The 22,825-nt window shown below is 42.0% G+C and overlaps 1 protein-coding gene across 1 annotated transcript in view; it reads left to right on the forward strand.

Annotated features, from left to right (window-relative positions):
• Positions 1-22,623, forward strand: part of LOC122541739 (prosaposin) — a 49,857-nt gene extending 27,234 nt beyond the window's left edge. Inside the window, exons 7-14 of the mRNA XM_043678631.1 lie at positions 1,856-1,912; positions 4,273-4,368; positions 7,646-7,741; positions 8,100-8,283; positions 9,271-9,434; positions 9,756-9,836; positions 12,223-12,330; positions 21,986-22,623. Coding sequence (XP_043534566.1) covers positions 1,856-1,912; positions 4,273-4,368; positions 7,646-7,741; positions 8,100-8,283; positions 9,271-9,434; positions 9,756-9,836; positions 12,223-12,330; positions 21,986-22,021 — 822 coding nt within the window. The 3' untranslated portion in view covers positions 22,022-22,623. The remainder of the gene's footprint in view (positions 1-1,855; positions 1,913-4,272; positions 4,369-7,645; positions 7,742-8,099; positions 8,284-9,270; positions 9,435-9,755; positions 9,837-12,222; positions 12,331-21,985) is intronic.
• Positions 22,624-22,825: the final 202 nt, after the last annotated feature.

Genomic DNA, 22,825 nt, shown 5'->3' on the forward strand with positions numbered 1-22,825 from the left:
AACCTGTTCAGTATTTAATTACTGAATTCATAATGTTCATTACAGTAGTATTCATGGGACTAGATTAGGTTAGGATATCTGGTCAGCATGGATGAGTTGGACCGAAGGGTCTGTTTCCATGCTGTATATCTCTGACTCTATGAAATGTTCTCCGGCGTTCTCCTGAATTCTTGCAGTTTGAGTGCAGTTACTCAACATCAATTTGCAAAGAACTCTTTTAGTTTTTCTGCTCCCCATTGGATAAGTATTCTTTTTTTGAAATGTTTAAAACTGACTTCTGGCATCTGCTGACCCAATTCAACCTTCCTGTTTGTTGACTCCCTCTCTCCTTCCCATGTTCTGACATTTATGGTTTCTCCTCCCTGTCAGCTGATCTCTCCACCTACACCTCTAGCCACTTTGCTTTTGCTTACTCGTTGTCAATCATTGGCCAACTTTGTTGACCCTCTTCCTTCTCCCATTGCAGTCCCCTGTCACTCCACACTTGCCTCTCCACCCTTTGCACTGCTACTCCATCTTGTTTGCCCTCTCCATTCCTGCTCCCTTTTCTCATCTTTGCCAGGTAGTCTCTCCCTTATGAATCTCCCCTACCCAGGTCTCAAACAGACTTGCTCTTCTTATTTCCCTGCCCAGCCACCACCTCGTCCTCAAGCCTTGCTAATTTATGTCATTCATGTCTGTACTCCAGTCACAGGCTCACTCTGAACTTGTCAGCCAAAAAACATGAGAGAGACCCAACTCATCACTATTTCAATCTATTCTATATTTGACATGACTCACTCTGTCAAACATTATCAAGGGTGGAAACACCGACTTTTGTGTATTTTGAGCACTGGTGATACCCTGATTGGCACAATGGGAGCAGCAAGGTCATATGAAATGGTAAGATCAAAGGGCTGATTGTGAACATGGATTGGGGAGTTTATATAGGGGAAGAGATTATGGGAGAATTAATGGATTTGGGTATTGAATTACAGTGAATGAACAGTGGTTTGGTGTAAAGGGGGAAAACAGTGAAGGTGGAGTCAAGAGAAGGTAGTGGAGAGCAAGGATTTTAAGTGAAAGGTAAGTGTGAGATTGAAAGTGAGACATTGAAAGGTGTGAAAAATGCCAGAGGAACCGGGTCGAGACCAGGCTTTGATTTAGTGCTGAAACCAATATCAGCCCCACACCTTTCTCTGGAACAAATGACAAATGTTATGACCAGGTTGGGAAATGGTTTATCAGCTCTGAATTTGGTTTTCATCATGGCCATGACAATGCAGTTATCCACACTGAGTTAATGAATGGTAAGAGCCTTATTAAAAGACAATCTGGATGGAGAAGGTCAGTGAGAACTGATCACCTGTCACAGTCAGCGAAGGGAGCATTGAGTCTGGAGATTGGAAAGTCTCATTCCAGCAGGCACATGTATTACTAGTGAACATATTGCAACAATGTCAGTGTGTCTACCCCTTCTCACTTTCTATCTCTCATGTTTATAATGTGTGCTCTGCCACTCTAGTCTACATGAGGATTTGTTTCCCCAGGTGAGTAGAGGATCTGTGCTCTCATATCTCCTCATCACTGGTAACTCCAACCTAACATTTGTGAAGGCAATGGCTTGATCAGGAAATGTTTCAAGGTCGTCAAATGAAAATGATAATCTCACTCCCCAGGAGATATTCCCACAAGCCTATCATAACTGTATATCTTTCATTTGCAGATATCCAAATTTTCAAAGCTAATCTGTCCTGTTTTGTGACCAGTTTAAATAAGTAACCTTATCTCCTTACCCAGTGATGGCAATATTCATTTACAAGTGGTATACAGTAATGTCCAAATAATTATTAATAAGCATTTATTTGTGTTTCAGTGTGAGAAGTACATTGTTCAGCAAGCACCACGAGTGGCTGAGATATTAACGCACACGGTGAGTATTCGAATGATCCTCGTGTAAAAATAAGATGATGATTTGAAAATATTACAGTTTGTAACCTAACTGCCAAATCTTCCAGCCATTCTCCATTTGGGGATGTAGCTGGGGACATAATCTATAAGTTGCCCTAGTTTTCAACCTTCCTCCTCATCAATGCAGCACAGACTTGAGTATCATCAAATCTTTCTGTTAGGGGTGAGAAATATTAACAATTTGGTGAAATTCAAACTTTCAAATTGTAGATTTCGCCCTGTTATTTTCCTAACTTTCATGTCTTCAGGAATGTGTTTGACTTATCTTGTGTTATAAATGGGTTTTCTAAACTGTACATTAGAAGTGGCAGCAGAGTTTGAGCTGCTGGGTGAGGATGGAGGGCTCGAATGTTCTACGATCATACGATGGGGGGCACAAGTCAGGCCTCAAACTGCAGACTGGGGGAAAGTCAGGCGGCTTATGAAAGAAGGTAGTTTGCAAGCGTCATAGGCTTTGGCTGGAATGAATCTTCCAAATGAAATTTTATTTCCAAACCAGGAAATCAAGTGATGACTCACTTAGAGGAGAGCTTGCAGGGGATGATATTCCCATCGATTTACATCCTTCGTCCTTCTAAATTGTAGTATTCGTGGATTTGAAAGGTGCTGCAAATGGTGAAGACGAGTCATATTCTACTCCAAGTATTCACCTCAACTAGGGCTGTCCAGATTTTTTTGTTGTTTGTAGTAATAAACTGCTTTATGATAAAACTGTATTGCTATCAGACAGTAGCACTAAGGGAGCTCCGCCAATTCTGCTGCCATTTCTTTCCAGAACTGAAAGATGGTCTGTCAGCAGTGTTCAAAGAGCTTAATGATAAACACTGGCCTGCTTTCAGATATCTTTAGCAAATATGCTGTTGGTGTCAGAGCAACTTGCGAGAGTGCAGAATCTACACATCAGTAATATATTCAATGGAAAATTGTTCTTTTGGCTTTGGACCTGTTTGCAACCTGCAAGATAAGAAATCACTTCCTATTATCCATTCCATTAAGAATTGAATCTTCACAGTGTACAGCTCCACTCTTCCCCTAGGATGGGGGATTTCAAGACTGGGGCCATATTTTTCAGGTGAGAAGAGAGAGATTTAAAAAAGACACAAGGCAAATTTTTTAGAGGATGGTTGGCATGTGGAATGAACTTCCTGAGGCAATGGTGGATGCGGGTACAATTACAGCATTTGAAAAACATTTGGATAGATACACGAATAGGAAAGGTTTGGAGGGATGTGGGCCAGGAGCAGGCAGGTAGACCAGTTTGGCATGTACTGTTTGGACCGAATGGCCTGTTTCCGTGATGGCTGACTTTCTATGATTCTATGTGTGATCTTATCATCAAATCCTAAGTCAAATCAAGAAAGTTTTGAAGCCTGTCAGCTGAAATTGAATTCATTGTTTTGATTGGAAAATTTCCCAATCGATCCACCACGCTTGCTGCAGTGCAGTTCTTCACCTGGCAAGGATATATTTAATCTGAGAATATAGGTGAAGTTTCTTGCCATAATACTTCCCTTTGTCCATTGCCAGCTGTGTCCATTCTCGCAGGAATCTCTGAAATGATAATCAGACGGAATAATAATAACCATCTTCTCTTTAGTCTAGTCACAGATGCCCGTTATGGCTGTCACATTACTCTCCTGTCTGTGAGCAGGCAACTCATTGGAAACCAAGAGCTAATAATACCAACTGAGAACTGAGTCCAAGATCACAACCCACAATATCTGCCTGTGTTGCAACCCATAATATCCACTGGAATTTGAGGGTTAGTTCATAGCCCCTAAAGCACAGCTAGTTAATGCTGTTGAGAACTAAGCAAGATAAACCAGAAAGACTGATTTTTGTGGTCTCTACAAATTTAACTCGTTGCCAAAAAGAGGCTGTTACCTAAAGTCAATTTTTAGCCAAATGTAGCCAGTTTTTTTAATGATGTGACATCACAATGTTCATCCATGGCCTTGCTCTGCTCTGCTCACCCCCTACTCAATTGCAACATGTCCTATTCCATAGTCAATGTAAAAGATGCTTCAGAATCTTGGAGGTCAGACATTTATCTAGAAAGAGAAACTGAGTTGACATTTCAAGTGTAGACTGACTCTGGAGCAGAAGAAGTTCTTGCACTGCACTCAATTTCCACTTTTTGATTTAATTTGTGTCACTGATGAATTTAACAATTGCTTTGTGCAGGGATTAAAACCATGCCTTGATTGCTTGTGACTGCATTGCAACTAAGATGCTGCAATCGCCTGTACTTTTTCAAATAGTGTTTTTTATTCCTTCTGCTGTTTTGACAAAGAGATATAACTTAGATTTTTTTCATTTAAGGGTGCAAAAGAAATCTGCACAACAAATGGATTCTGCCAAAGACCAGCCACTGTTCCAATGCAGCTCCTCCAGAAAGCCATTGTTAAACCTATCCAGGTATGGAAAGGTGCTATTCATATTTTCATTGGTGAGGAAATGTCTGGATTTAGAAAATAGGGGACAGGTTTAGATAGAGGATCCGAATTGGTGCAGGCTTGAAGAGTGGAAGGGCCTGTTATTTGTTTTCTTTGTTCTTTTTTTTTTGTATAACTTCTTTCAAAGCTGGAGTTCAGGCCTAATGTCTATGACATTATGCAGTGACAAAGAAGGTAAATGGTTATAGCAGTTCCAGGCACCACAGCAAGAGAAATGTTGAGGTCTTGGGGAAGGTAAAGAGGGGATTTACATCGAGTTTACAGAACAGAAATTGGCCTAAGCTGATCCTTAAGTACCACATCAACATCCTTCGCTCTACTTCATCTCTTTTGGATCTTATATTTTTGACAACTATTTTATAGCTCTTCTGAAAATGAAAAATCTTCTCTCTGTTGACCCTATCCAGCTCCTCCATATTTTACTACCTCAGCTTTCTTCTTATGAAGAAAATCCTAGCCTGTTATTTTCTGATATTTAAAATGCCTCATTTCTGATAATATTCTTTTACAGTATTTGGCAGTATGATACCTGGAATGAGGGATTCCAGTTACCTGAAGAAATTGGGATTGCTCTGAGAGCAGAGAAGGTCAAAGAGCATTTACTTAAACTGTTGAGAATTATAGTGTTTTGATAAAATTGGTCAAAAATCATATGACACCAGGTTATAGTCCAACAGATTTATTTGAAAACACTAGCTTTTGGAGTGCAGCTCCATCAGATGCTAGTGAGAGTAGAAGACCTTAGGCACAGAATTTTGTAAGGAAAACTTTAACGGGTCAGACAACTCGTGGAACAAATTTGGAGTTAGTTAGTACTCTGCAATTAATTCTCAGACTATATACTCCCTACTTCTCAAATCCCCAACCAGTGGGAAATCATAGAATCCCTGCAGTGTGAAAGCAGCCATTTGGCCCATTGAGTCCACACTGACCAGCCGAAGAGCACCCCATCCTTGTAACCCTGCACTTCCCATGGGTATCCAATCTAGTCGGCACATCCCTGCGAACAATTTCAATTTAGCGTGGCCAATCCACCTAGCCTGCGCACCTTTTGGATTGTGGGAGGAAACCGGAGCACCTCGAGGAAACCCATGTAAACACAGGGAGAATGTACAAACTCCACACACAGTCACCCGAAGCTGGAATTGATCCCGGATTCCTAATGCTGTGAGGCAATTGTGCTAAATACTGAGCCTTAGTGAGAACATTAGATATGTTTGCATTGTAAGTCACAGACAGTATGTTACTTGAATTGCAAAATTGTCGAGTAAAAAGCCAAATAACTTTTCCCATGTATCAAAAGTAGCAGGGGCACTAAGGTCTCTGGTCTTTAATCAAATCTTCCTGTCTTCTGTGCCACTCTCAGGCCTTGAGGTCTCGATAGCTGTGCGTGGAAGTCTGCTATATCAGCAGTATTTCATTTTCTTTAATTAAAAACTGACAAACTGAATATAAATAAAATGAATTATATAATTAATCTTAATCAGGCTAACTAAATTCTCTACTTCTTTTTTCATGTTTCTTATCCCACGTTGATTATATTCATCTTTCCCAAATATATTGATGTAGGGTTAACCTGTGCCATACCCAATATTTTTCTCTTACAAAATAAAGTTGAAGACTGGTAAGTAAAGTGAGATCACATAGGATTCAGGAAGAGCTTGCCAATTGGGTGCAAAATTTGCTTCATGGTAGGAGACAGGGTGGTGGAGGAGGAGGGATGTTTTTCAGACTGGAAGCCTGTAACCAATGGTGGTGTTCTGCAAAGATCAGTGCTGGGTACACTGTTCTTTGTCATTTATATAAATGATTTGGACACAAATATAGGAGATATGGTTACTAAGTTTGTGGATGACTCTAAAATTCTTGGTGCAGTGGACAATGAAGAAGGATGTCTAAGATTACAAAAGAATCTTCATCAATTGAGTCAATGGGCTGACGAGTAGCCGATGGAGTTTAATTTAGATAATTGTGAGAATTGCACTTTAGTAGAACACATAAGGGCAGACTAAAAAAGCACAGTATTAGTTAAATAGAAAATGACCATGGGATTCCAAAGTGCAAAGGGATTTTGGAGCTCCAATATGTGATTTACATTAAATACTTCAGCTGCACGGTAACATTTTGTAATCAAGAAGGCTAATAGGATGTATCCAGAGAATATTAACTTGGTAGATGAATTGTTAGGCAGAGTTATCCAGAAAGATGGGAATGTGGAATTGAGTGGCAGAACAAGTTTAAGGGGCCAAATGGTCCACCTCTTACTACTTGTGAGCTGAGCTTTGCTGGATTCTTTGATACAGGTTTCATTGGTGTGTTGCTCAGCCACGTTAGTCTGAAGTGGAGGTTCCATCATATGCAGGTTTCCATTTGATCAGTTAAATAATCATAATTATGGCAACTGATGTCTTTGGAGTTAGTTGTGCTGTACACCATCTCGTCTTCCTGTTCTTGACATAGACTCCACTTATCTTTTGGAGACCCCATTGATTAAAGACATCCAGTCGCAATTGATTGCACGCTGTAGGAACCTTTGTGACTGCTTCGTATGTCTCGGGTAAGACCATTATGCAGTCTAAGCTTTGTTGCTACACTGATTTTTGTCTTCCAGCCATTCCTGTTCAGGTCACAAATAATATTTATGGCAATCTGTATTTTCTGCCATATCTTCTGAAAGCACTGAGCCATATACTGAGCTCTTCTAGGAGTTGGAATTGTCATCATCACTGTTTACTGTTCACTTTGGAAAAGGAAAGGTTTACGATGCTTCCATTCCGTTTTCAGTTGATTGACTCATTAGACCTTGAGGTCAATCTTAAGGAATCTCAGGGCCAACTTTATAATCTCCAAAGTGATCAAAGGTGTGGTAACTTGCCCAAATTAAAAGTACCTGACTTTTTGACAGAAACTCTCTAGTTGCGTTCTTATTTTTTGATCAGGTTATTTTATCTGTTCCATTAAAGTTCACTGAAAGCTGTGTTAAGTACTTTGGTTATCTAAGCAGGACTAGGAGCTATGTTGAACTAGCTATGTTCTTTAAAATAGATCTGACATCTGACCTGTGTTCAACTCACCATGTCTCTTAGGGAAATGTTTGGAACCAACCATGGTCTGGTTTGATTAATAACAGGGAGAAAAATCATTTTGATTTAGACATTACTGCACTTTTCCAATATAAATTGTACAATTACATCACTGACCTTGATCATTACCTCATGTTAAGTGTTTTCTGTCTTTAGAAAAACCCAGTGTCGACGGCAACATCTCAAGGGTGTATTATCTGTGAGTTTGCCTTGCGAGAGATTGAAAAATATCTGCTGAAGAACAGTACTGAGGTGAGAACCTGAAACCTCCCAGTAAGGGACAGAAAACAGTTGTGCAGCTGTTTCCAACTTGAGGCAAAGAGCTGATCAAGAGATCTGAACTTAAGTAGCTCCTTTCACATCCCCAAAATGTTATAAAGTGCTTTACAGCCAATTAAGTACTTTGATGTCTGTGTAGTCACCTGATGTACAAAAAATATTATTTACATATAAGTAGCATTATCATAATGACCAAGTAATCTGATATTGCATTGTTGATTAAAGGATTGATGTTGGTCTGGCCTGCAGTATGGGAATATCATGTAATAGGCTTGAAAGGTGAAAGGGATTGTTTTTGGTGAAATTTTATTCATATGCATCTCATCTATAGGAGACAATTGTTAACATCGTGGAGAAAGTATGTTCCCTTCTGCCAGCCACTGTCCAAGATGAATGCAATGACTTTGTTGAACAATATGGAAAAGCTGTGGTGACTCTTCTTGCACAGGAATTGAATCCTGCTATTGTTTGTACCCTCATTGGTGTCTGCAGTAATACACAGCATGTGGTAATTGGTGCGTAGAATTTTTCTTTCCATTGTAGTTAAAGTGCTGGGCTAAGATGTTAATGACCTTGATGTCGTTGAAATATTGTTATGGTTGGGGGCTTCTCAGTTAGGCAGACTCTCTATCCATTAGTGGGTGGCACGGTGGCTCAGTGGTTAGCACTGCTGCATCACAGCACCAGGGTCCCAGGTTCAATTCCAGCTTTGGACCACTGTCTGTGTGGAGTTTGCACATTCTCCCAGTGTCTATGTGGGTTTCCTCCAGGTGCTCCGGTTTCCTCGCACAGCCCAAAGATGTGCAGGTCAGGTGAATTGGTCATGCTAAATTGCCCGTAGTGTTAGGTGCATTAGTCAGGGGGAAATGGGTCTGGGTGGGTTACTCTTCGGAGGGTCGGTGTGGACTGGTTGGCCTGAAGGGCCTGTTTCCACACTGTAGGGAATCTAATCATTGCAGATGTCAAATTAAGAGGTAGGTTGCCTATGCTGGTTTGTTTTATATCAACTATCTTTTGTGATGCATGAATGTTTGTAAGCTTTTGTTGTTAATATCAAAATTTTTCAAATTACATCTTGTAACAATCTACTTTCCTGTGTATTATATAATGAATGTGAAGCCTTCAGTGGTCAGAGTGCAAGTATTTTTAAGACTTGAGCTAAACAGTTCAGAGTCATTGGAGAATGCGTGTTTAAATCATGTTGAGGAGAACCAACTGTCAAAGAGAATATGGACCAAAATTAAGCCTACAGTGGAAGGATGTGCTTGTGTCTCGTGGTTAACAGCGTCTTTATATTTTCATCATTCTCATCAGACCCAGTACCTGGGACATTGTTTTAGATAATTGTCTGGGATACTTGATTGAAGCCATTGGTGTTCACTACTTTAAGGATGTGATGTTGTAAGAATTTTATTTATGCAACTGTACTTACTTTTGTATACAGTCGCCAGAGAATCATGGTTTGGTATGTCTTCTGATGCATAACTTTTTTTTAATTTCAGAGGACATTAAACCAAAGCAGCTGAAAACAGGTCCTTTGTGTGAAATCTGTAAGACTGTGATAACATACCTGGATAATATACTGGAAAAGAATTCCACAGAGCAGGAGATTGAGGATGCTCTGGACAAAGTCTGTAACTTGCTGCCAGCTACAATGGTCGATGAGGTAAAAGACCAGCAGCTTTCCCAGCTTTGCAGAGAGAGAGAACCAGTAGTATAACTCCAGCTTGTAGTCTGGCCAGTGCAAGTATGGTGAACAAATGAAACCTCCTACACCACACATTCTCCAGGTGGAACATGGCATTATTTTAGGGGCTTGCTTGTGAACTTTAGCATCTTTCCCTCCAGGTCTGTGCTGTGGTTGCAGTGTGAAGACTATAATGTTGAGGTGTACCAATTCTATCATTTTGTTGAATGTGTTTCACCCTGTTACTGCATGAAATTTCCTGCATTACTTAACTGCTGAAACAAGTCCTTTGTGTTTCAGTGTACCAACCTGATAGCTGAATATGGATCGGTGCTACTGCATATTCTGTTGGAAAGCTTGGACCCAAATTTTGTTTGCACAGTGAGTATTATTTAGTTTTATTGTAAATTGCTCACTGTAAACTGCAATTCTGGACGGTTTCTGCATACTAATGCGATGTGGATATTGTTGGCTCAGCGGTCCGACCACTGAAAAGTGGAGATGTTCTCTCATGACTGCAGTGTTCACTGTCACTTACAACTGAAGCAGTCTGAATCTGGGCCCTGAGCAAAATCTAAATAATTTGGGGCTCTACTCACTGGAGCTTGGAAGAATGAGAGGAAATCTCATTGAAATGTATAGAATTCTTAAGGGCATAAGAGGAAATGCTGAGAAGATATTTCCCTTCATGGGAGAATCTAGGGCTAGAAGACACCGTCTTAAAGAATTACATGCTGTGACGACAAGACACAGATGAACAATACTGCAGCATGTAATTCACTTCTTGACTCCCCAAAGCATGTTCTTCATCTGCAATGCAGAAGTCAGGTGTGATAGAATACTTCCCATTTGCTTGGATGGACACAGTTCCAATAATTCTCAAGAAGCTTGCCACCATTCAGGACAAAGCAGGCCTTTGATTGGTACCACATTTCAGCATCAAGTTCAGTTGGTCAACGAATGGCTCAAGTTTGGCAAGGGCAAATGATTTACAAGGTTGCAACTGAGTCAATCTTAGTGTGTGAAACTGCACAAATATCCATGTATATATTGGCCAGCATCCTGTTCGACTTTGTGAGACGTGTCGTCAATATACACATTGGGATTCCTACAGTCTTTCACCCTATAAAAATGGCCTTCAAAGCAACCTTGAAATAAGGCCTGAGCCATTTGTCACAGTATGAACTCGAATAGAGTGCATCAAGTTTACTACTTACTATATATTGTGCACACTCATGAAAGGCAGTGCTGAAATGCGGCCCATCTACCTCATCACCTGGAGACAACACCTGCTTTACATTGCTGCTATGCCATATAATGAGTGGCGTGCTATCTGCCACGTAATTTAATAACGTGGAATTACATTCCAGTGCTGGCATGATGCGAGGTATAAATGGGTGACACAGTGGCTCAATGGTTAGCACTGCTGCCTCTTACAGCACTAGGGATCTGGGTTCAATTCATTGTGGAGCTTGCATTTTCTGCCCGTATCTGCATGGGTTTCCTCCCACAATCCAAAGATGTGCAGGATAGGTGTATTGGTCAAGCTAAATTGCCTGTCGTGTTCGGGTGTGTAGGTTAGGTGCATTAGTCAGGGGTAAATGTAGAGTAGGGGAGTGAGTCGAGATGGGTTACTGTTCGGAGGGTCATTGTGGACTTGCTGGGCCAAAGGGCCTGTATCTACACTGTAGGGATTCTTCTTTTTCCTCTTCACTATGTCCCAAGGATTGACAGATCATATCCACCTTTTAGCTATTTGCAATAAACCAGTACTAACTGTATCCAATCAGCCCAAACAGTATCCAACATTAGGTGTACTCCTGCAATTGTCAACATTTGCTGGATAATCCAGAGTGTCAAACAATTACACTGGCAACCAATTTAGGATTGTCAGTTGTGCTTGAAATATGGCACACCATTGACATGCATTAATATACAGAGCCCTATTCTTTGCAGAAAGAACGAACATGTACATGCAGTGTGCTAGTTTCAACTCAACAAAATAGATGGCAACCATTTGCTGGTTCATTTCTCAGGTAAATGCCCTGACCAATCAGTTTATGACTTAAATGGGGCTATAAAACTATCAGTCCTCAGTGATTGGTGCATTGTCCAGGGTAATGCTTCTACCGATTAGAGAGCACTTACCAATCGATCAGTATTTTCCACACTTGCAATATAAAGTTTAGAATTTGGTGAAGGCCCCACTTGAACGGGAGATAAGGTATTCTCCACACTTGCAGTATAAACTTCAGTTTTAAAATACATTCTGAATTTCTTCTTGTGTCAACCTTGCATACCTTCCACCCTATCACAGACCCCTCCTTTTTGTTCGTTCTTTTCCCATCCCCTGCCTCCTCCAAACCTTCTATCAGAACTAACTTTTTTGTTTCGATCTTCTGTTCTGATTAAAGATTGTGCATCTGGAACATAACTCTAGTTTCCTTCTCCAGGCATAGTGTTTGACCTGCTGAGTATTTCCAGCATTTTCTGTTCAAAAGTTAAACAGTAGTTTACTGTGAACGGCACCATGGGAAACCAATTGTTTAAGAGGACTGTGCCTGCCTAATGAGAAAGGAGAATACTACTTCTCTCCCTGTTGTATTTGAAGTTTGAATGGCTGGAAATGTAGTCAACAGAATTGGGAATATTAAGCAAGATCTCTCAAATGGACAGCTGACCATTACTGTGGTACACCTTTTAGGAATTGCTGGGATCATGTATTTCCATTTGTTTATACCTGATAAATTTGCATTTCCACCAACAGAAAGCTGGGCTTTGTGGAGCTGCAAAACAACATCTCCTGGGAGCTGATAAATGTGTTTGGGGTCCATCGTACTGGTGTAAGAACATGGAGACTGCAACTCAGTGCAACGTACGTAACTAACATATTAGCAGAGCAAAATTGCTGCAGTGTTTGAGAACAGCATGCCAAGAGGTCCAACTATGTGTATTAAGCCAGGTGATGTTGCCATCCCAGATTACCTCAACATTCCTGGATGACAGAAGGAACATTGCACGTTTTTTTTTTAAATTAAGAACTGTAGATGTTGGAAATCTGAGACACCAACAGAAAATGCCAAGCATTTGTGGAGGAAGAAGCAGAGTTAATGTGTCAATTCCAATTACCTTGCTTGAGACTAAAGAGTTGGCTGAGGAAGGACGGTATTTATGCTTATGACTAGTGGTCAGGAGCTCAGAAATGTCTATCTTCCAAGGGCAGTCCTTGGAAATGTCCAATTTTCTCTCTCTTTCTTCCCCCCCGCCCCACTTCTAAACTCTTCCTGCTGCCAAACCCTCCCCATCCTGCCCCAAATAAACCTGGTCATCATAGGGCTTTCAGCTGTGTTCAACCCACTTCCTGCACATCTCCTCTCACCCTTCTCCACAACATCAGTAGGGTCCCCAGTCCTCATTTTCCACCCCACCAGTCTCTGTATCCAAAGGATCATTAGCCACCATTTTCACCACCTTCAGTAGATGCCACCATAGAGGCACATTCCCTTCCCCCTCCTCTCCCCTCCCTTGTCAGCATTCTGCTGGGATTGTTCTCCCAGCCTATCCTCTAACACCACTCCCCACACCCCTTCCCATGCAATTGCAGGTGCAGTACTTGACCATTTATTCTCCTTTATTAGCTGCCAACACAGGCAGAGTGACTGCTTTGCAGAGCACCTGCCTTCTGTCTGTAAAAATAGCACTGTTTTCCAGTTGCCTGCTGCTTCACTACACAGTCGTGTTCCTATATCAATGTTTGTATCTCATGTGGAAGCATGGTAGATAGGAGCAGAAGTAGGCCATTCAAGCCTGCTCCATCATCCATTATGCTCATAGCTGATCATCGAGCTAAATAATTTAATCCTACTTTCCATATCCCTTGATTCTTTTAGCCTCAATACCTATATCCAACTCTTTTTTTGAAAATACTTAATATTTTGGCCTCAGCTATTTTCTGTGGGTAGTACATTCCAAAGACACTCCAGTCCCTGGGTGAAGAAATTTCTTCTCATCTCAGTTCTAAAAGGTTTTCTCCTTATCTTTAAACTGTGAACCCTGGTTCTGGACTCCCCCACCATCAGGAACATCCTTTCTGCATCTAACCTGTCCAGTCCTAGAAGAACAAAAGTGAAGTACAGCACAGAAACAGGCCCTTCAGCCCTCCAAGCCTGTGTCGATCATTGTGCCCCAACTAAACTAAAAAAACACACCTACCCTTATGCGGTCCATATCTCTCTATACCCTCCCCAGCCAGATGCCTCTTAAATGTCTCCAAAGTGTTTGCTTCAACGACCTTTTCTAGCAGTGTGTTCCAAGCTCTGACCACTCGCTGTGTGTGAATATCTTTCCTCACACATCTCCATTAAACCTTTCCCACCGTGTGGGTGGCACGGTGGCACAGTGGTTAGCACTGCTGCCTCACAGCGCCAGAGACCCGGGTTCAATTCCCGCCTCAGGCGACTGACTGTGTGGAGTTTGCACATTCTCCCCGTGTCTGCGTGGGTTTCCTCCGGGTGCTCCGGTTTCCTCCCACAGTCCAAAGATGTGCAGGTCAGGTGAATTGCCCATGCTAAATTGCCCGTAGTGTTAGGTAAGGAGTAAATGTAGGGGTATGGGTGGGTTGCGCTTCGGCGGGGCGGTGTGGACTTGTTGGGCCGAAGGGCCTGTTTCCTCACTGTAAGTAATCTAATCTAAGCTAATCTAAGCTCTCACCTTAAACCTGTGCCCCTTGTAATTGAAACTTCAACCCTTGGGGGGGAAAGAAAGTCTCTGTCTATCCACCCTATCTATGCCCCTCATAATTTTGTAGACCTTAATCAGGCCTCCTCTCAACTGCCATCTTTCCAGTGAAACCAATCCTTGTCTTTTTAACCTTGCCTCATTGACATTGTCCTCGAGATGAGGCAACATCCTGGTGAACCTCCTCTGCACTCTCTCTAAAGCTTCCACAGTCCTTCTAGTAGTGTGGTGATCAAAACTGCGTGCAGTACTCCAAATGCAGCCTAACAAGGGTTTTATTTAGCTGTAACATGGTTTGCCAACTCTTGTATTCCCTTCCCTAGCCAAAGAAGGCAAGCATGCTATATGCCTTCTTAATCACCTTGGCCACCTGTGTTTCCACAGTTTAAGGAACTGTGGACCTGCACACCCAGATCCATCCATATGTTAATTTTCCCAAGGGTTCTGCCTATAACAATGTAATTTACATTCAAACAACAGAGGACCTAAGACTGATCCCTGTGGAACACCATTGGTTACTGGTCTCCATTCTGAAAAACACCCTTCAACCACTACCCTCTGGCTTCTGTAACTAAACCTGTTTTGTATCCATCTGGCCAACCCACTCAATCCCATGTGATTTCAGTTCTTGTACCAGTCAGCCAGATGGGATATTATCAAATGCTTTACTAAAGTTCATAAAAATCAACATCCACAGTCTTTCCCTCTCAAATTATCTTTGTCACCTCTTCAAAAAATTCAGTCAGGTTGGTGAGACATCACCTTCCCTGTACTGTTACTAACATATCTGTTTTCTACCAAATGTGCTTTTAGCTTGTCCCTCAATAACTTCTCAAGAGCCTCCCCAGCACAGACAAAAGGCTCACTGGTTTATAATTTCCTGGATTATCCCTGCTTCCTTTTTCTTAAACAAAGGAACAACATTGACTAATCTCTAGTCCTTGGGAACCTGGCTTGTGATCAAAGAGGATGTGAACATATCTGCTAATGCCCAGCTATTTATTCCCTTGCCTTTTGCAACAACCTGAGATAGATTCCATCTGGCCCTGGGGAGCTTGTCTACCTTGATGCAATTTAGGATACCCAAATATATTGACATTCTCTAGAGCATTCACACACTCATCCCTGACCTCAACATCAATCACGTCCTTCTCCTTAGTGAATACCAATGTAAAGTACTCACTGAGGATCTCTCCCACTTAGATTAGATTACCTACATTAGATTACCTACAGTGTGGAAACAGGCCCTTCGGCCCAACAAGTCCACACCGACCCGCCGAAGCGCAACCCACCCATACCCCTACACTTACCCCTTCACCTAACACTACGGGCAATTTAGCATGGCCAATTCACCTGACCTGCACATCTTTGGACTGTGGGAGGAAACCGGAGCACCCGGAGGAAACCCACGCAGACACGGAGAGAATGTGCAAACTCCTGTGGCTACCCACGTAACTTCCCTCCTTTGTCCTTGAGTGGGCCCTACTCTTTCTCTTGTTACCCTGTTTCTTCTAATATATGCATAAAAAGCCTTGGGATTCTCCTTGACCCTGTTTGCCACAGACATGTCATGACCACCTTTTAGCCTTCCTAATTCCGCATTTAAGTTCCTTCCTAATTTCTCTGTACTCGAGGGCTTTGTCAGTTTGTAGCTGTTAGAATTTTTAAGTTTCCATGAAATTCACTCTCATTCTTCTAAACCCCAGTGAATGCAACTCGAACCAACTCAATATTTCCTCATACGTCAGCCCTACCATCCCAGGAATCCATTTGGTAAACCTTCACTCAATGTCCTCTACAGCAAGCACATCCTTCCTCTGCTAAGAAGACAAAAACTGTACACAGTATTCCAGGTGTAGCCTCACCAGTGCCCTATACACTTGTAGCAAGACTTCCTTGTTCCTGTGTTCTCATCATCTCGCCAGATCAGCCACCTTTATTACCTGCTGCATCTGCACGCCTGCTTCTAGCGACAGGTGCACATGGGCACATGATCTCATTGAATGCTTCCCTCTCTCAATTTATGGCAATTCAAATAATCTGCCTTCCTATTTTTTCTATCAAAGTGGATGACCGCACATTTATCCACATTTTAGACTGCATCCTGTCAATGTCCTGTTGCAACCTGAAACAGCCCTCTACACTATGCACACCATCGATTGTCGTGTCATCGGCATACTTACTAACCCACCCTTCCATTTCCTCATCCAAGTCGTTTATAAAAATCACAAAGAGCAAAGGATCCAGAACAGATCCTTGGGGAGCATCACTGGTCACCGAGCTCCAGACTGAATACTTTCCATCTACTACCACCCTCTGTCTTCTATGGGCCAGCCAATTCTGTATCCAGACAGCCAGATATTCCTGTAACCCAATTCTTCCTTACTTTCTGAATGGCCTACCATTTGGAACCTTATCAAATGCCTTGCTGAAATCCACGTACATCACATCCACTGCTCTACCTTCATCAATGCATCTCTGCATCCACAGCTCAGCCCTCATCTAATCCATTAACAACTATTGTGATTAGCTGGGGTCCAAGTACTGATTCTGCGGTATTCCACTGATCACAGCCTGCCATTCAGGAAAAGATCCATTTATTCCTATTGTTTATTTCTTGCCTGCTATCTATACTCTGTCCATTTCAACATACTTACAACCCCCACCAACCAGCATCCTATGTATTTTAACTTTGCATCTCCACCTAGGTATCGTCAGGACTCAACTTCTGAGTTTTACAGTTCTACAGTGTGAACATTATCTTCCTTGTTTATTACCTCTTCCCAACAAGAGTTACTCTGCGGTGAGAAACTCACCTGATACCCCGATGTCTATCCACCAACTACAAGGTACAAGTCCGGAGTGTGATGGAATACTCTCCACTTGCCTGGATGGGTGTAGCTCCAACAACAGTCAAGAAGCTTGACACCATCCAGGACAAAGCAACTTGCTTGATTGGCACCACATCTACACACATTCAATCCCTCCACCACTGGCTTTCAGTAGCAGCAGTGTGTACTATCTACAAGATGCACTGCAGAAATTCACCGAAGATCTTTAGACAGCACCTTCCAAACCCACGACCAGTTCCATCTAGAAAGACAAGGACAGCAGGTACTTGGGGACATCACCGCCTGCAAGTTCTCCTCCAGGCCACTGTCCACCCTGAATTAGAAATATACCGCAGTTCCTTCAGTCGTTGGATCAAAATTCTGGAATTCCCTCCCTATTGGCATTGTGGGTCAACCCACAGCAAGTGGACTGCAGCGATTCAAGAAGGCAGCTCACCACCACCTTCTCAAGGGCACATAGGGATGGACTATGGCCAGCCTGCCAAGTTCCACAAATGAATAAAAAACACATCCCTCTGTCCTGTTATGTGTAGGCAGCTCGTAAGGAAGTCAACTCATTTTCCACCACCTACACTTCTCATTAAAACAGTCTCTTGACTATCTCTCTGTGGTGATGTCTCCGTTTGCCTGTCCCTTTTTCTCCTTCTCTGTGCCATCCCCAAGCACTGTATTTCTGCCTTCTTCCTAGCCCCGTCTGACCATTGACAAAATTACCACCTTCAAGCCATTTCAATTGTGACAAAGGGCCCATAAACATGAATTGATTCTGCTTTTCTAAATTAAATTGTGCAATGGGAGTGGTTTCAGTTGTATAGAAAACAGTGGAAAAAGTTCCAAGTGGCTAGTGGGCTCAGCAGAGGTTAAATTTTCCAAAATAAGTAATAGGACAAAGGTTATGGAAAGGGCCAGGAATGTAACTTCAGGCACAGCAGGTTAGTATGTTGGACTAAGGATGCTATACTTAAATGCATGCAGTATACAAAACAAGGTAAATGAGCTTGTAGCACAGATTGAAGTTGGCAAGTACAATGTTATGGGTTATCACAGAGACATGACTGTAAGAGATCAGGTCTGGGAACTGCATACCCAAGGAAACATGTCCCATCAAAGCTGGGCAGAAGGGGGGCTGCCCTGTTCATAAGAAATGAAACTAAATTGATAGCAAGAAGTGAGAGTTTGAAGGCGTGCAATCTGAGGGTAGAGGTGAGAAATTGCAGAGGCAAAAAATACACTTGTGTACAGGCCTCTTAGCAATCGTCAGCATATAGGGAAGAAAATAAATGAGGTGGAGGAAAAGGCAAGTAAAAAAAACACAATTATGACAATCATGGGGCACTTCAAGACGCAGGCAGACTGGGTAAATCAAGTTGGTAGATCTCAAGAAAATGAAGTTGTGGAATGTCTATTTTTAGAACAGCTTGTAGCAAAGCCCACTAGGGAGCAGGGGGATGCGCAATGAGGCAAATATTTTTTAAGGAGACGATTAAATTGGATGTATTACAATTGAGTAAAGGTAACTACAAAGACCTGAGGGATATGCTGGCTAGAGTGAATTAGAAGGGACAGCAGTAGAGTAATAATGGCAGGTGTTTTCTAGGGGGTAAATTGGGAGGCACAGCAGAAATTTATCCCAAGGAGGAAGAAACATGCAACGTGGAGGATGAGGCAACCATGGCTGACAACAGAAGTCAGGGATAGTATACTGTGGTGAGGATGAATGGGAAGCCCAAAGATTGAGAAGCCTTTAAAAACCAGCAGAGGAAAAATAAAAACGAAAACAAGGAAACATCGAGGGCTGAAGGGCCAGTGTTGTACTGTAATGTTTATGTTCTAAGGAAGGAGAAGATGAAAAAGGGGAGTAAGTGGTTGAGGACTCTGAATAGAGTTTAGGAGGATGTGGGGGGACTTTGTTAAAATGTACAGAATACTGAGAGGTCTGTGGACAGAGTGGATGTGGAGAAAATGTTTCCACTAGTGGGAGAGATGAAGATCCAAGGGCACAGATTGAGCAGACAATCCTTTAGAACTATGATGAAAAGGAATTTGTTCAGCTAGAGGATGGCTAATCTGTGGAACTCATTGCCACAGAGAGCTGTGGAGGCCAAGTAACTGTATTTAAGACACAGATGGATATGTTTTTGATTAGTAAGGGGGAATCAAGGGTTATGGGGAAAAGGCAGGAGAATGGGTTAAATGGTTGAGGACTTCAATAATTCAGTAATTCAGCCCTTATTGAATGGTGGAGCAGACTTGATTAGCCAAATGGCCTAATTCTATTCCTGTACCTTATGGTCTTTTCTCCTTACAGGTACTGCCAGATCTGCTGCGTTTCTGTATCACTTTATTCTTCTTCCCCCAGCTCAGAGTTATTGGTTGCCCATCAGTTTATGGATGCCATCTCCTTGGTATATAAGCTCTGCTGTGTAATTTCATGTGACTAAGCATGCTCACTCTCTTCCTGCAGCTCTTGGAGCACATGGGGCAGGACATTCCACAAGCGAGTTGGAATTGGAGTGTGCAGCTTTTTGTTTTCATCCTTGCGTGGACTAAAAAGATGGGAAGCATGATAACTTATCACCAGTAGAATATGTCACCTATAGTGTAGCTGTCACCTTGTCTATTTGTAAGATTCTCACCTCTGTGCACAATTCACATTTGATTCCAATAATACTACAATGCACACCCTATTCTTGGAATAACGTATGGTTGGATCAGCTGTCGAACCTCAGGAACACCTCTGACCCCAGTTATGCACTTTGGCTGTGTCATAAACAGCGCAGTTCCAAGATGTTAAGGGTTTCATCGTAGTTCTCACTTCTGTCTCTCAGCACCAGGGACATGGGTTCAGTTGCAGCCTTGGGTGATTATCTGTGTGGAGTTTACGTGTTTTACCACTGTGTGGATTTCCTTCAGGTGCTCCAGTTTCCTCCCCCAGTCCAAAGACATGCAGGTTAGATGGATTGGCAGTTCTAAAAAATTGCCCTAGAGTGTCTAGGAATGTCAGTTTAAGTGGGTTAACCATGATTAAAAACTCAATTCAAGGAGAGAGTTAAAAGCAAATTTTTGACAGCTTTGACAAAGGGTCAGTTAGACTCGAAACATCAGCTCTTTTCTCTCCTTACAGATGCTGAGATTTTCCAGCATTTTCTCTTTTGGTTTCAGGGAGAGAGATGTGGGTCTGGGTGTGATGCTCTTCTCAATGGGCCGAATGTTCCTTTTCTGCATTGTAGGCAGTCAGTGTTAACTGTGAATGTTAAAGGAAGAGTAGTTTGTGTTGGGGTGCTTGATGACTTGGAGGTTGGAAGTGAAAGGAAGTTCCCACCTATCAGTTGTCCTTGTCCTTCAGTGCCAAAGAAGGCTGTGTAATTATCACTCTGACTTTCTGATGAAGGTTTCTTTTAAGACACGAGAACAACTCCTATCATAATGCCCTGAGGCTGAGATGCTTGGTATCCAAGAAGCACAAGCAATCTTTGTGCTAGAGTGTGATTCCAGCAAATGGGGATTTTCCCATTCACTTCACTTCAGAGAGGGTCATTTGGCTTTCCAAATGAGCAATTTTCTTACAGCCTTTCTCCCTGTCACCCTCCATATTCTTTTCAAGTAATATTAAGGCTAAAACTCATTGATGCCACACTGAGTCAAACATTGATATAAAAGACAGTCAGTCTTAATCTGGCGCAGGATAGGGCATATTTAGGAGGCTTTCCAGAATGTTGGATGTTGTAATTGTCTAAACGGCTTAGCTTTGGATCTGGATGGTTCTACAACACAAATTTTCACTGCTATAGTCAGGAATTTATCAAGGCCTTCTCTGCATTTTATTGTATTTGACCATTGATCATTTTGTTTGAATTAAAATGGCTTGAAGTCTTTATGGTTGGCAAAGAGACAGAGAAGAATTATTGACTTGGTACTTCTAGCTAAAGGTTGTTGCTAAAGGTTCCTGCCGAGAGCAGTGCAATGGGTTGAACTGCTTTGATCCTGCTAGCTAAACTAATAAACCCAGAATGGTCTTCTGTAATGTTCTATGATTAGATTAGATTAGATTATATTACTTACAATGTGGAAACAGGCCCTTCGGCCCAACAAGTCCACACCGACCCGCCGAAGCGCAACCCACCCAGACCCATTCCCCTACATTTACCCCTTCACCTTACACTATAGGCAATTTAGCATGGCCAATTCACCTAACCTGCACATTTTTGGACTGTGGGAGGAAACCGGAGCACCTGGAAGAAACCCACGCAGACATGGGGAGAATGTGCAAACTCCACACAGTCAGTCGCCTGAGGTGGGAATTGAACCCGGGTCTCTGGCGCTGTGAGGCAGCAGTGCTAACCATTGTGCTACCCATTGCCACCGTGTCGCCATGATTCGGAGCATTCCATGCTTTCTGTACTTTAGATTGTCAAAACCTTTGCCTAGTGTGGATAAGATCTGCAGTTGTAGTTTGATGGAGAACAAAGACATATTGGCTTCAGGCACAAGATAGTGATTCTTTGTCATCTTTGATTTCGCTTGGACAGTAGGTTCTGTATCCTGTGCTCAGCTGAGAAAGGGAGCCAGCCATAGTTTCTGCTCCCAGTCTCTCTCCTGTTGCCAGGATTTGTAGATGCCGCAGAAGAGCATGTTAAATTCAACTTTGATTTGTTAAATAAGCTATTGACATTACCAAACCTACTTGAAACATGGAAGGATGTATATGTAGACATTTCCACCATTCAGCTTGTTCTGAAGCTCAGGAACAAATTACAGCAGATGCTGGGATATGTACTGAAAACAACAAATGCTGGAGATCCAGTATCCATGGAGAGGTAGCAAGCTAACATTTCGAGTCTAGATAACTCTTCTTCAGCACTCTGACAGTATATCAGAGTCAGTGTACTGCTGTTGATCACTGGCCTTGTAGTTTCTAATGATTTGTACTTCTCCCAACAGGCAGTTGAACATTGCAAACGTCATATCTGGAACTGAAAGGCATCAACGTCTGGATGAAGACAGTGATAATTTCAAAATAAGAATCATTTCTGTTTCTCTCAAATACTTTTCTGTTTTGTTTGCTTGCAAATGTACCTGCTGTAACAGTCTATAACAATCTGTCAAGGTTCCTTAAAGTCTTGTACCTGCAACAGCTAACAATATTTAATAGTTTAACTGCTTCATGGTGATATGTAGAGCATAAATGTTGTCTAACTTCCAGTCCCACTTGTGAATTGTGGTACAAGTTGCACTAGGTGGGCTGCTAACAATGCTATATTGCAGGATATTAAATGTCAAGGTAAGTCCTTAACATGGGCATAGTACACTGGAAGGAAAATGCAGCAAAGCAAAAATGGTTTTGCAAGTTTGAGAATTAATGGTTTTTTTTGCAGTTTAATTTGATCAAGTTACTAATTGATAATTGACTGAGTTCCATTTCTGAGTATGATTGGTCTGAATAGCTTGGGCTTGCATGTTCAAAATTTCTGGAATATTAGTGTTTTTGAGTATAAATTTTTGTTTGCCTTGATGTCTATCTTTGAATCTAGTGAAATGTGTGTAAGTTGGTTTGTCAATAAAATGTACCCTAAATCCTGTCTCGGCAATGGCCATTTTCTTTGTGCTGTCAGAGCTGCCTTCATTTGATTTCCAGTTAAGTCGAAAAAGGAGTTCAGTGGATGCAGGCTTTTTGAAGTTCCTTATTTTCTTGTACTGGCAACTCCCTGGCCTGGGGTACAGGTGTTCATTGTGTACCATCTGGAGCAAGTCATAGGAAGAAATCTCATGGGCAATGCATCT

The sequence above is a fragment of the Chiloscyllium plagiosum genome, chromosome 38, assembly GCF_004010195.1.
Source record: "Chiloscyllium plagiosum isolate BGI_BamShark_2017 chromosome 38, ASM401019v2, whole genome shotgun sequence".
NCBI classification, from domain to species: Eukaryota; Metazoa; Chordata; class Chondrichthyes; order Orectolobiformes; family Hemiscylliidae; genus Chiloscyllium; species Chiloscyllium plagiosum.